Source organism: Danio rerio, chromosome 22, assembly GCF_052040795.2.
Source record: "Danio rerio strain M-AB ecotype USA chromosome 22, GRCz13ab, whole genome shotgun sequence".
In the NCBI taxonomy this organism is placed as follows: domain Eukaryota; kingdom Metazoa; phylum Chordata; class Actinopteri; order Cypriniformes; family Danionidae; genus Danio; species Danio rerio.
In genome coordinates, this window is record NC_141042.1 from 42,167,501 (window position 1) to 42,182,753 (window position 15,253).

Genomic DNA, 15,253 nt, shown 5'->3' on the forward strand with positions numbered 1-15,253 from the left:
TTCTGCTCAACTATTATCTATGATATCAGCATTATTTACTGCCTTTATGAGAAGATGAATCTGCTGAAATGGAAAGCACTGATCACCAAAGCTCTTCGTGCTGCATGTGCGAACAGGAAAATGAAGAGGTCAGTCTTCAGCCTGCGTCTCACTTCCTAATGAAAGCCCTGTAATTGCCAGGTATTAATACGATCGCCTGCTTTTGCTCTTGTGCTGCAGAATAGCTGTATTCCTCACCGGCAGGAGCTCTGCTGAATGTCACTGTAAATGTTCTGACTGCACACATCTCTCATGTTTATACAGAGTACTGTATGAAGCATGTTCAGTTCTGTGTAGCTGTGCGTGGAACAGCCATACATTGATGCTGTAATGTCAGTGACTCCCACTATCTGGGTTGCATCATTCCCCTGTGACTCCTCATGTCTCTCTTATGGTTCTGCTGGCTGCTTCATGGAGGCATTTAAAGAGACGGCACATCTGTCTTATGATCGCACTTGAAGTTGTCCAGCCATGTCTTATTTTCATGTCAGTGCGGATGAGCTTATAAAACTGCTATGACACGGCATTTATTGGTAAACTCTTCAGGCACTTTTTTTTAACCCTAACCTGCCTAGTTCCCCTAATTACCCTAGTGAAGCCTTTACATGTCACTTTAAGCTGTATAGAAGTGTCTTGAAGAATATCTACAGTGAACAGAGAAGCAGATCACTGTGCTTGGCAAATTCAGATGGTTTTAGCTTGGATATCATTTTGCAGGACTTTGATTACTACAACAATGGATAACTCATCTTAGATGGATATTTCAGTGTAGATATTGCCCTGTGAGAAATCTCTAACACATCCACATTACAACACATCCAATAACAATCGCACTAACACAAAGAGCTAAAGCTGCAGGCGTCTACCCCACTGAAAGCCAGCGCTTCATTTGAAGAGAGGAAAGAAGTGGCTGACAGCAGGTTCAGGAGTGTTTGGACTTGCTCAGGATTTCCTTAAAAACAGCCACAGGTTCATGTCTGCAAGCTGTCATTCTCTCGAGCATTGCATTGAGGGCTGTCTCTCTGATGTCTGCAGAAATAAACCTATCAGACCCCTGATACTGTAAATGCGGGGAGCTGCAATAATGTCCAGTTCAGCTGGAATAACTGGAGTTGCAGTACACACACACACAGCATTTTGACCTCTGCAGAAACCTCCAGAAGCCTGCAGCTCTAAAATCAAGCAAACAGACGCTGCGTCATGAATAATGAGACGCTGAACAGGAGATGTGCCGTGAAGAGCATGGATATAATCGCTTGCTTCTGTGACAGATGGAGTTTATGGAGGATTGAGACTTTGTACTGGATTTCGTTTTGCAACACGTTCCTGAAGACAATCACCTACTGCAGCTTTGTTAAATCAGTAAATGCTGCTGAAAACCTGCTGAAAAATCCAGCTTAAATCAGCCTAGGCTGGTTGACCAGCCTGGTTTTAGAGGGGTTTTGGCCATTTCCAGGCTGGTTTCCAGCCATTTCCAGCCTGGTCTTAGCTGGTCAGGCTGAGAGATGACCAGCTAAATCCAGCTAAAATCAGCTTGACCAGCCTGGTTTAAGCTGGATATAGCTGGTTTTGGCTGGGCTCCCAGCCTGGCTAAGCTGGTCAAGCTGGTTTTAGCTGGTCATCTCACAGCCTGACCAGCTAAGACCAGGCTGGAAATGGCTAGAAACCAGCCTGGAAATGGCCAAAACCCCTCTAAAACCAGCCTGGTCGACCAGCTAAAACCAGCCAACCAGCCTAGGCTGGTTTAAGCTGTTTTTTTTCAGCAGGGTATATATATATATATATATATATATATATATATATATATATATATAAATATTTAAATATATATATATAACCAGAATTATTTATGTAAAACAGAACTATTTGATTGAGAGCAGTGTTGACAGTACAGCTCCAGCATCATATGTAACGCCCCATGGTTGACAAGCTGTTTAAAGTAACACAAATGCACTATACCGACCTAGATTGAGAGGTGATTACTGCAAAACTGACATTTAGGGCACCCTTTGAAGGGCACTCAGTAAAGTTGAACCCTTTGAACAAACCTCTGACACCCGGCTGTGCCCTACTTTCTCAAAAACATTCCAATAATCCCGTCCCAATCCCTGATCCCCTCCGGCCCACCAGCCTCTGTAGGACTTGGCTCATTTGAGATGTGTTGCTCCTGCACATTTCCTCTGTGATCTATTTTTCTGCACAATGGTCCATCAGCAACATGCTGCAGGAAATTAGGCTCTTCACCTGTTGCTATTAAGAGCATGTAGAGCATGCTGTCTGCTGTCTGCTGGGGGCTTTTGAACGTGCGTTAGATGAATGGTGTGGATGGAAAGGCTGCTTTCATCTGATCAACAGAGCTGAGGGCAACATTATTAGCCCTCCTGCAATATTTATTGTTTTTTGTATGATATTAATAACATTTCTCAGGTGATATTTAACAGATTAAGGACATTTTCATGTATTATCAGCCCCCATAAGCAATTTTGTGTTGTTGTTGTTGTTGTTGTCTAAACTCTTGTTTAGAAATGTAGTAAGATATTTCTCCATTAAGCAGAAATTGGGGACAAAAAACTATTAGCTGAAGGGGTACTAATTCTGTCTTCTAGTTGATGATTTGATGATGAAGTGTGTCTATGAAAGGCGAAGGCCTCTAGATTTTGCTGATTTGAGCTCAATAACTCTGATCATGTCTTGATGTTGACTGATTTGATGAGGACAGTGCGCTCTGACTCTGCTCAGACTAAAGTGTCATCACTGAACAGAAATAATGTCCAGTATAGAATATAAAGTCCTGCTGCAGTGGAGACAGAATGAAGATTGTGTCTGACTCCATCATGAGCTTGGAGGACTGCATCCATACATCTCTGACATGACTCACATCACTGATTAATAAAGTCATCTGGAATGAAGAAGAAAGCTTCAGCAGGATCCCAGAGTTCATCAAGAGTCTTCGTGTTCATCTTCAACACCTCCTCCTTCATCAGCTTAATAATGTTGATATCTGGTGACTGGGCTGGCCAATCCTGGAGCAGCTTGATCTTCTCTGCTTTCAGGAGCTTTGATGTGGAGGCTGAAGTATGAGGAGCGCTATCCTGCTGGAGAATTGTCCCTCTCCTGTGGATCCTGCAGAGCTCTCGCACGCCCCCATACTGAATGATCCCCAAACCATGATGTCTCCTTCACCAAACTTGACTGATTTCTGTGAGAATCTTGTGTCCTTGCCGGTTCCAGTCTTCTGCAGTATTGGTGATGATTGGGATGCAGATCAACAGATGATTCTTAAATCTACCTTGTCACGTCATGTTAGTATTTGTTGCTCTTATAACTATGATCGACAGCAAGACTTTTGTCAGGTAGTGTAAATATCTTGTCATATAGCAGATCTATCTATATATATCTTTTCAAAATACTGAGGTTGGGTTTAGGGAGGTGGTGGGAGGGTCAGTTGCTGCTTTTTTAATACTATTGGTTGGATTTAGGAAAGAGAGAGTGTGGAGTCTGTCGAGAGCGTCCTCTGGTGGTGAGAACAGCAGGTGCAAATGGAGAAATTTGAGATCTGAAAGAGCAAACACAGCAGCCCCTGGCGGATTCGCAAAAGCAAAAAATGCAAACTAACACACCTCCTGGGATATATTTTGCTCTCTCCAGAAACGTACACAGGGGTACATAATCAGAATGAGCCTGGGTTGTTTAATGCTCACCCTGTCGAATAGTATTCCCCGGTACTCCCCAGCCCTGTGTGCATTTATACACACTCTGTGGCTCCATCAGGATTGTCATTAGCTGATCTGCCAGGAATGGAGCGCAGAGGATTGTGGGATATCAAAGGCTGTGAAGGATGCATGTGTCCCTCAAACATTATCAGATGAAGGTTTCTCAGGAGACAGAAAGGGAAGGTCAGGATTTGCTCGTGTCTTGATGCCTTCCTAACTGGGAATGTGTCCTCTGAAGACTGCATTTTGCAGCTTTCAGACACAGATAGCGCTCTTCAGTCATGACTAACAAACAAATGGGTGACGTAGTGGCGCAGTAGAAGCTCTCAGGTTTGAGCCTTGGCTGGGTCAGTGTGTGTTTCTGTGTGGAGTTTGCATGTTCTCCCCATGTTGGCGTGGGTTTCCTCTGTGATCTCCGGTTTCCCCCACAGTCCAAACACATGCGCTATAGGGGAACTGGGTTGGCTAAATTTTCTGGTGTGAACGAGTGTGTATGGATGTTTCCCAGTGATGGGTTGCAGCTGGAAGGGCATCCGCTGCGTGAAACATGCGGGATAAGTTGGCGGTTCATTCTGCTGTGGCTACCCGGGATTAATAAAGGGACTAAGCCGACAAGAAAATGAATGAATAATGAATAAATGATGGCTGTTGCAGCGCTGCATTTTCTGTTCTATATAGGCCAGATATAGATTTTAACCCCATTAGTGGTGTTCAGAGGTCAGACGGTGGGTGTGGGGGTGTGGGGGTATTGGAGTGACACCTTGTTGAGTGATCGTCAAAGGCGACTGTTTGTGAACCGTCTGTATTTTGGCTGCAGTTCATCGAGTGGTTGCTGCACCTCCCCACGCCTGATAGGCACACAATCACAGGAACCTCTCGACCGGGACACAACAAAAGCTGTCAAACCGGGCCTTATTTCCTGCTGGCCGCTGCTCACTGACACAGGAGCAACCGTGCAGACTGACACTTGTGCACTGAATGCTGCAACAGGCTAATGCATTTAAATATATATATAATCATATTTTTTCAATATGTATTTATATTTATTTATTGAATATTTTAGAACAATATACACTGTAAAAATATCCAAACATTTGCAGTTTTTCATATTTTGTGATTCATGTTTTTTAGTCTTTCCCTGTTTATTCATGTTTTAAATTGCATTATGGAAAGCTTTTAACCTTTAAAGTTTGAAAAGTGACCTTTATTAAAATTTTTAATAGTTTAAAGTGATATTTTGTCTGAGTTGATGTTGCTCACTGTAAAAAAATTCCTTCACGTTGTCCCAACACAAAGTGATGATGTTAACCTAAAGGTGCTGTCTGTAAGTTTGACACCCAGTGGTTGAACTAGGTATTGCAGTCCTGGATCAAAACACACGCAAGTGCAGGTTGCCAGATTGACGACATCAACAGGAGTGAGCCTGACTATCGAGCCTAAAGGCTGATTTACATTGTGTTCTATATAAAAGCAACAAGTTTTGTTCTAACCAACAGCTGAGTTATATTTTAGAAACAGCTTCCATTTCTTACACCTGAACAACAGGGTAGACTGACAATGATCAGCTCAGCTACAGCTCATGGGCTTTATTTAGTGTTAAATGCTAATAATGTGAGTTTGATTGGCATTTTATTTATCAGCACACTACTGACAGCAGCAGCAGCAGATCAGCTCAGATCTGGAGAATAGAATAAAGCGTCTGAAACTGAATTCAGAACTGAGACTCAGAGCAAACCAACACATATCAGTGATCCAGCATCTACATTTACTCATGTTCAAGGCAATGATGTTGAAGGTGCATTTACAATATTGATGTCTTGAAAATATTTAGTTGCTTTATTTTCCAGTATTGCATTTATTTACTTACTAGTGGTGTACTGGTTTTTGTTTATTTATTGATGATTTTTATATACACCATTTCTTTGTTTGTTTGTTTGTTTGTTTAATCAAAGTATGTTAATCAATGTAATTAAGTACGTATTTTTTTAAATAGTTTTGGTATTATATTACATGTCTATTAAATCACAAAATATATTCAAATATAAGTAAATATATAAACCTTTGTTTATTTATTAATGTATTTATATCTACTAACTGTTTGTTGTTTGTTTGTTTGTTTGTTTGTTTAATTAAAGTATGTTAATCAAAGTATTTAAGTATGTATTTTCAAATAGTTTTTTCTTAGTTTGATATTATAATACGTGTCTACTAAATCACTAAATATATAAATAGACTATATTTGCATCAATTTATCGTTTAAATATACATTTATCACGCTGAGTTTTGCTAATGATCTAGTTCTTATTCAGAGTTCAGTTGACAGTAATGAAGGCACAGATACATTCACAGTGGTTACCTGATCTCGGGCCAGTGGTTCTCTCCGTGCGCGTTCACGCTGCGCGCTCCCGCGTTCTCTCTCCAGCAGCGCTCGTCGCTCCGCAGTCTCACAGGCGGCGCTCGAGGATGCAGCTCTAGACCGCGGAGCAGGTTGGGATCGCGGGCGAATTTCCTTCCCTCCTCGCTACAGAGCAGCGTCAGTATGGTTGCGAAGGACTACCCGATATACTTGCTCATTAAACTAGCGAACTGCAGCGTGGACGAGTCGAGCAGCCGCGGCCGTGGGGTAGGGAGAGAGCTGGAGGTGAGCACTTATTACCACTGCTGCCTACTGAGTGAGTGAGGGTAAAGAGTTGAGCAGTAGTTTTTACTGCAGCCTACTGAGTGAGGATGAAGAGTTTAACCGTTATTATGGAAACAGTTTGAGAGTGAGGAAGAAGTTTTAACAGTATTACTGCAGTCTATCAGGTGAGGAAGGATCAAGTTTGCGTATTGACCGAGTATGCAGTTTTAAACAGGTATTACTGTAGTCTACTGAGCGAGGAAGAAGTTTAACAGTTATATAACTGTTAATATTTACCATTATTGCAGTCTCTGAGTGAGGATGAAGAGTTTAACAGTTATGTACTCTCCTGAGTGAGGATAAAGTTTTAAACACTTATTCTCGCTCACTGCAGCCTACTGAGTGAGGATCAAGATATAAACATTTGAACACATTAATGAAACAAACAGCTAATCATCACAATAAATAACAATAATAATAATAATAATAATAACAATGATATTTTTATTATTAATATAAACATAATCAAATATAATGAGCATTTTAATTTAGTTTATATAACTAAACTATATTTGTGTTTTCTAAATAGATGTGTTTGTTTCCACATTCTTCTTTTAAAACCAAACCTAAATGAATTGTTTTTATAACTGCTGACAAATCTGGGGTGCGTTTCCCAAAACCATCATTAGCCAACTAAGGTTGCATGTTGCGTCGTTACAAACATAGTTTGTTGATTTGCCGTTTCCCAAATCCGTCGCTCCAACAAACATTCGCAAACTGTGTTGCAAACTGGAGCACTCACAACTACACCTCTGTCAGGTCCTCTGTCTGATCACCTGGGTTCGTTTGTGTTTTGCACTTGTTTACATGTATTTCAGCACGTGTGGTGTTTTGATCGCTCTCTCATTACATACTTGCTTTGACACATCTCCTCCCATCTTCCCACTCATCCCTATTATTCAATTAAACCAATTTCACTCACCTGTCTTCCCGTAATTTTCCCTCTATTTAAAGCGCTCTCCTCGTGTTGTCATTTGTCAGATCGTTGTCGTTTGGTTGTGGTCAGCGTGCACTGTTTCACTAGTCCAGTCCAGTCAGTTCCTGTTGTCTCGAGCCCGTCTTCTGGTTGGTTTTTCCTTTTATTTTATTTCTTCATTTTTTGACCCCTCTCTGTCATCTGCAGGACCTGTTTCTGTTTTGTTTATCCGCCGTGGTTGGCCGATTGTCTCCGATCCCCGGCTTCAATATTCCCTCCCGTCACCTGCTCCACTCTTCTTCTCCCTCTCGGCTCTGCCGCCCGCCGGATCCAGTATACCGCTGTATCGCCCCCTGCCGAGTGAACTTGAAATTACACCCTGAAAGACATTTTGTCCCTTCTACGGAGCGGTTTCTGTTGACAGTTTTTTTAGCTCTTTCTTCTGAGCAACCTTGAAGTTTGTTTTCGTTTCATTTTGTTAATTTTATTTGCCTGAGTCCCTTTAAAGATCCCAGTAATAATTATATCCTCTTCGGAGCAGTTTTTGTTGAACTTTTTATTTTTATAAATTTTTGATTAGAATTTTTCTCCCTGTGCTTAAGCCCAATAGGGTCATTTTTGTCACTAATAAATTCTGAAAGAGACCTGCACTTGTGTCCGTTCTGTTTCCTGACAGAACGATCTGACCACTATGGACACAGCAGGTCCAGATCCTGTCAGAGCAGCAGTTGCCCAGCAGGGGGTGCTTTTGGGCCAACATGAGACCCGACTCAGCAACACCAGCAGAGAGGTGGAAGTGCTTTCCAATCAGGTGGCTGAACTTACCAATCGCTTGCAGGAACTCCAGTATGAAACCACACGGCAAGGTTTTCGCCTTGAGCCTGAACCACGTTGTAATAATCCACCACCATATGATGGGGACCCTAACTCATGTCGGGCCTTCTTGGCACAATGTTCGGTGGTATTTGCCCTTCAACCACGCATGTATGATGCTGAAGAGACTAAGGTGGCCTTTGTGTTGACCCTCCTTACTGGTAAGGCCCGTGAATGGGGAACATCCGTTTGGGAAACAAGAGCCCCCTGTTGCGCCTCTTTTAATGATCTCCGACTTGAGATGATGAGACTATTTGACCGGTCTGCCAGAGGACAGGAGGCTGCGGATCAGCTCGCTCGCCTCCATCAGAGTGGGCGATCGGTCACGGAGTATGCCATCTTGTTCAAAACCCTAGCAGCATCCTGTGACTGGAATGAGGGGGCATGTCGATCCATTTTCCGTGCAGGCCTTGAGGAGGACATCCAGGATGAGCTCGCCACTCACGAACTGCCACACAACTTTGACGATCTCATTAATCTGGCTCTACGCATCGAGGTTCGCCTCAATCGCCGACACCAACGTAAGCTGACCCGCTCCTCTGGCAGGGTGGAGGGCACCCTTTCATCTTCCACATTTCCTGCTGCACATGACCCTGAACCCATGCAAGTGGGTCGTTTGCGATTAACACCCCAAGAGAAACAACTACGTCTGGCCCGGGGTTTGTGCCTTTATTGTGGCAAACCAGGACACTTTGCCGCAGTCTGCCCAGCAAAAGCCAAAGCCCACCAGTGAAACGGGGGATCCTGGTGGGCGCTATTCCCCTTCACTCCCCCTCCTCCCGTACTCTGTTACCCGCACTGATTCAGTATAGAGGTTCTACCAATGCCTGTTCTGCTCTCCTCGACTCGGGAGCAGAAGGAAACTTCATGGACAGCTCTGTGGCCAGCCAGTGGGGTATTCCAGCCATTCCTCTCCCTGATCCTATCCCTGCCCGTTCCCTTGATGGTACCCTGATTGCTACTATCTCCCATGCTACTCCCTCCGTAAGTCTTGTTATATCTGGAAATCACCGTGAGGTTACCACACTGTACCTTCTTGACTCTCCCAGTGCTCCCATAATTTTGGGACATCCCTGGTTGGTGCAGCATGGTCCTCATGTGGATTGGTCTGGAAATTCAGTTTTGTCCTGGAGTCAGTCTTGTCTTGAGTCTTGTCTTGGTCCTGCCCCGTTTCCTGTTTCTGTGTGTCCTGTTTTTCAGGTGAATGCAGCGGATCTGACAGGGGTTCCGGCGGAGTACCGCGATCTGGGTCTGGTGTTCAGCAAGTCCCGGGCCACATCCTTGCCTCCTCACCGACCCTATGACTGTGCCATAGAACTCCTCCCAGGCACTTCTCCGCCTAAGGGTCACTTGTATTCCCTTTCTAGTCCTGAAAGAGAGGCCATGGACAAATATATAGATGAATCCCTTAAAGCTGGCCTCATCCGCCCTTCCTCGTCTCCTGCAGGCGCTGGGTTCTTCTTCGTTAAGAAGAAGGACGGCTCCCTTCGTCCATGTATTGATTATCGAGGGCTGAATGACATCACCATAAAGAATAGGTATCCCTTACCTCTCATGTCTTCAGCCTTTGAACTCTTGCAGGGAGCCCAGGTCTTCACTAAGCTTGACCTCCGGAATGCCTACCACCTTATCCGTATTCGAGAGGGGGATGAGTGGAAGACCGCCTTTAACACCCCTACGGGACACTTTGAATATCGGGTCCTTCCGTTTGGTCTGACAAATGCCCCGGCTGTCTTCCAGGCCCTGGTTAATGACGTGCTGAGAGACATGGTAAATCAATTTGTCTTTGTGTACCTTGATGATATCCTGATATTTTCTCCCTCCATGCAGGTACACACTCAGCATGTTCGTCAGGTGCTGCAACGATTACTGGAGAATCAATTGTTTGTTAAGGCGGAGAAGTGCGTCTTCCATGCTAAGTCAGTTTCATTCTTGGGGTTTGTGATTTCGGCGGGTGAGATCAAAGCTGACCCCTCTAAGGTAAGAGCTGTTGCCGAGTGGCCAACTCCAGACTCTCGTAAGGCACTGCAGCGGTTCCTGGGATTTGCCAACTTTTATCGGCGATTCATCCGGAACTTCAGCCAGATTGCTGCACCCTTAACAGTGCTCACCTCTCCTAAGGTACCGTTCATTTGGGGTAGCAAGGCACAGGAGGCCTTTGATAATTTAAAGTCCCGTTTTATCTCTGCTCCTGTCTTGTCTATTCCAGATCCGAAACGACAGTTTATTGTTGAGGTGGATGCTTCTGATGTCGGAGTAGGCGCAGTTCTGTCACAACGGTCTCAACGGGATGAGAAGGTGCATCCCTGTGCCTTCTTCTCCCACCGCCTGAGCCCCACAGAACGGAATTATGACATTGGTAATCGGGAGTTGTTGGCAGTCAGACTGGCCCTGGGTGAGTGGCGTCACTGGTTAGAGGGTGCAGTGCAACCTTTTGTGGTCTGGACAGACCACAAGAATTTAGAATATATTAGCACGGCCAAAAGGCTGAGTTCTAGACAGGCCCGCTGGTCCCTTTATTTTAGTCGATTCAACTTTACACTCTCGTACAGACCAGGGTCAAAGAACACCAAGCCCGACTCTCTCTCTCGCATGTTCAGTGCCCCGGAGAGGGAGGTTTCAACTGACACCATCCTGCCCAGGGGCGTGGTGGTGGCTTCCCTCTCTTGGGACATCGAGAGAGAGGTTCTGGGTGCTGTACGAGAGTGTCAGATACCTAGAGGGACTCCAGCGGGCAAACTATTTGTTCCCCAGTCACTGCGCTCCAAAGTTATCCAGTGGGGTCACTCATCCAGGCTGGCCTGTCACCCAGGAGTCAGGAGATCTCTGGCTACTATCCGTCAAAGATTTTGGTGGCCCTCCATGGCCAAGGATGTCAGGCGGTTTGTGTTTGCCTGCCCTATTTGTGCCCAAAACAAGAGTGCCAATTCCCCTCCTGTTGGTCTGCTCCGCCCCTTACCCATCCCTTCCCGTCCCTGGTCACACTTAGCCCTTGACTTTGTCACTGGCCTACCTGAATCGAAGGGCAACACCGTCATTCTCACGGTGGTGGACCGCTTCTCTAAAGCGGCTCATTTCATTCCTCTCCCAAAACTCCCCTCTGCCAAGGAGACTGCTCAGGTGGTGGTTGATCACGTGTTCCGGATTCATGGTCTTCCGGTAGATGTGGTCTCCGATAGGGGCCCCCAATTCGTCTCCAGGTTTTGGAAGGAATTTTGCCGACAGATCGGGGCCTCTACGAGTCTGTCTTCAGGATTCCATCCCCAGACCAACGGGCAGTCTGAGCGGGCAAACCAGGATTTGGAACGTACTCTCCGCTGTCTGACATCCAATAATCCTAGCTCCTGGTGCCAACAACTATCCTGGGTCGAGTATGCCCATAATACTCTACCAGTTTCTGCTACGGGTATGTCGCCATTTCAATGCTGTCTTGGCTATCAACCTCCTCTGTTCCCCTCACAGGAACTCGAAGCTGCGGTCCCGTCTGCCTTGGCTTTTGTTCAACGGTGTCGTCGCACCTGGAGGAAAGCTAAGGAAGCCTTGGCCCAGGCTAGGAGACGGACCAAAGCAGCGGCTGATCGTCATCGGACTCCAGCTCCCCACTATGTTTGTGGTCAACGGGTATGGCTTTCCACCAAGGACCTGCCTCTCAGGGTAGCCTCACGCAAGCTGGCACCCAGGTTCATTGGGCCATACCGGATCACTAAAGTGCTGAGTCCTGTGGCTGTTCAGCTCAAGCTACCTCATACGCTTGGTCGGGTACACCCAGTTTTTCATGTCTCTAGGGTTAAACCTGTGTTTTCCTCCCCCCTTGTTCCCTCTATTCCTACCCCTCCCCCTCCCCGTCTAGTGGATGGTTCTCCAGTTTACACTGTCAGGAGGTTACTGGAGGTCAGACGAAGGGGTAGGGGCGTTCAATACCTGGTGGACTGGGAGGGCTATGGACCAGAGGAGAGGAGTTGGGTCCCAGCCCGGGACATTCTGGACCAGACGCTGATTGCGGACTTCCGTCGGAGACGAGGTGAGCCCCCCCAGGGTACGCCCGGTGGCGACCATGGAGGGGGGGGTACTGTCAGGTCCTCTGTCTGATCACCTGGGTTCGTTTGTGTTTTGCACTTGTTTACATGTATTTCAGCACGTGTGGTGTTTTGATCGCTCTCTCATTACATACTTGCTTTGACACATCTCCTCCCATCTTCCCACTCATCCCTATTATTCAATTAAACCAATTTCACTCACCTGTCTTCCCGTAATTTTCCCTCTATTTAAAGCGCTCTCCTCGTGTTGTCATTTGTCAGATCGTTGTCGTTTGGTTGTGGTCAGCGTGCACTGTTTCACTAGTCCAGTCCAGTCAGTTCCTGTTGTCTCGAGCCCGTCTTCTGGTTGGTTTTTCCTTTTATTTTATTTCTTCATTTTTTGACCCCTCTCTGTCATCTGCAGGACCTGTTTCTGTTTTGTTTATCCGCCGTGGTTGGCCGATTGTCTCCGATCCCCGGCTTCAATATTCCCTCCCGTCACCTGCTCCACTCTTCTTCTCCCTCTCGGCTCTGCCGCCCGCCGGATCCAGTATACCGCTGTATCGCCCCCTGCCGAGTGAACTTGAAATTACACCCTGAAAGACATTTTGTCCCTTCTACGGAGCGGTTTCTGTTGACAGTTTTTTTAGCTCTTTCTTCTGAGCAACCTTGAAGTTTGTTTTCGTTTCATTTTGTTAATTTTATTTGCCTGAGTCCCTTTAAAGATCCCAGTAATAATTATATCCTCTTCGGAGCAGTTTTTGTTGAACTTTTTATTTTTATAAATTTTTGATTAGAATTTTTCTCCCTGTGCTTAAGCCCAATAGGGTCATTTTTGTCACTAATAAATTCTGAAAGAGACCTGCACTTGTGTCCGTTCTGTTTCCTGACACACCTCTAGAGCTGTAGTCAGAAACAGTTCCTGGCTGTGTTCTATTCCCACTTATCCCCCCTATGCCCTATTCATTTAGAACATTCTGACATTCAAAGTTGGAATGATTAAAAATAAAACAGCATTAAAGTCATCTCTCTTAGGTGTAATTTACTTTCAAACAACTTTTACAGTTCAGTTTTAGCGATCTTCATGTTTACTATTGTGCCCCCTTCACAGTGCACTTTAAAAACATTGATGTCATTTTGAACACAGCCTCATGGCGAAAGCTGTAAGTGACCTGTTATTTACAAGTGGAAATTATTTTAATGTATAGCGGGTTATTTATTAAGTATCTGTACTGGATATGACACGGGCCTGCTGATTAGAACTTTCTGCAGTGGTTTACAAGTGTCAAACTGTAAAAGTAAACTTTTCTAAAAGTAAAAAAATAAACAATATACTACTTCATCATCATCATCATTATAATTAATATTATTAATAATATTATTAAAGTATGATTTTTTCATTTCTAATAAATAATGAATAACATTTAATTTTATAATAAATCGCCTCATTATTTATGTATTTATATGATTTATATGATATTAGAATAGTGTCAGCTTTATGTGTGTCAGTGATATGTTTTAGAATAGAATATGTAATGTTCTTAATAATATTAGTAAAGCAGACACAGACTATATATGTGCCGTTTACATATATTTCAGTTAATATGGAGAGCGAGTGCATGATTTCAGCAAATCTAATATTGGATTATTTTAAATGTGTGTGTGTGTGTGTGTGTGTGTGTGTGTGTGTGTGTGTGTGTGTGTGTGTGTGTGTGTGTGTGTGTAAAACAATATCATTTGCACAAAGACATGATGTGGTTCTTCTCTTATGAAGTAGTTCCTCCACCCAGTTTAGAGCATCATTTTGGGCGTTTTACGTTAACTAATGTGGTTCAAGCGATGGATCTGCGACAGACAAACTATGTGTTTTGGGAAACACTCGTCACGACATCGCTCTTTTCCCAAATCATGCATCCTACTATGATACGCTGTTTGGGAAACGCAGCCCTGATTGGCTTCGTCTCTGCTGGTGTAAAATCCTGAATTTGAAGTCATCGTATTCACGATCTCTCGGTTGGCTTGATCAAAGACGCTGAACTCATTTAATGTTTGATTTATGACTGCCAGTATGTAGTTCTCAGGGCAGCAGAAGTCAGATGTCGTTCAGGTTCATGCAGGGCTCGGTGTGGTGAAGTGCACAGCAGATGTCTGTGGTGTTTGGCTTCTTCTCTTGTGGTTTCTGCATCTGTTGGCCAGCTCTGGGTTTACTGCATCGTTTCTTTAACGACACCTTTTAGTTTAGCTGTTCGTCCATCTGTACACTTGTTCGGTGCAGCTGACTCAGATCTTCATCTTGTTGGCAAAGAGCACCATGAACTGAGCCGTGTGTGTCAGATCAGAGAGAGATACACACAATAGCAGTGGTTCCTCATGACTCGCTAATCAAACTGACTTTGAGTCTGTGGTCTGAGTCAGTTCCAATGCTCACTGAATCAGTTCGCCTGACTCCTCCACTCGATGAACCACATGTTAACGCTGATAACCCTAAAGCTGATAACCTTTCCTCTGTTGTGTGAGCCACAGCTGCATTTATGATGCAGAATACAGTAATAACGAAAATATTTTACCAAAATCTGGGTCCATTTCACATCAACAGCTCCTTTAGTAATATATTCACCACGATTTAAAAGTCATGACGCGTTCAACACTTATTTTTAAGGAGTTTTTCAACCCTTTCCTTGGGATAGTCAGGGAACTGAATGCAGAGGTCCACCCTGATCAGTGACTGACTCACACTTTCCCACAGAAGCGAGTCCCTCTCAGCCGAACACATCAAAAGACGTGTATCACAACCACTCCTCATGCTTTCATGCCAATTGCAGTAGCTGAAGTTCAAACCTCTCCTCTGAACACATCTGACGCTTCCCTTTGATTGCTTCTGCGTGGACACTGCGCTGATTCTGAAACCCCCTGCGTGATGGGATTGTCTGATCTTCTGCTACCCATGAGAACTGCTGTTAGCTGTATGGATGTTGTGATAATGTTTGTTCTTCAAGTCATTAGCAAAATCTAGTGA

At 44.6% G+C, this 15,253-nt stretch overlaps 1 protein-coding gene across 26 annotated transcripts in view; it reads left to right on the top strand.

Moving 5' to 3' along the window:
* Window positions 1-15,253, top strand: part of arhgef3 (Rho guanine nucleotide exchange factor 3) — a 48,987-nt gene that overhangs the window by 19,241 nt on the left and 14,493 nt on the right. For 6 of the 26 annotated variants that reach the window (XR_015521321.1, XR_015521322.1, XR_015521323.1 and 3 more), the window contains 1 exon segment: window positions 6,193-6,393. The exons of 19 other annotated variants lie outside the window; for them this stretch is intronic. Coding sequence is in view for 1 of the 7 variants with exons in the window: in NM_001082868.2 (NP_001076337.2) it covers window positions 6,292-6,393 (102 nt within the window). In the remaining 6 variants the exon portion in view is untranslated. 26 annotated transcript variants of the gene reach the window in all.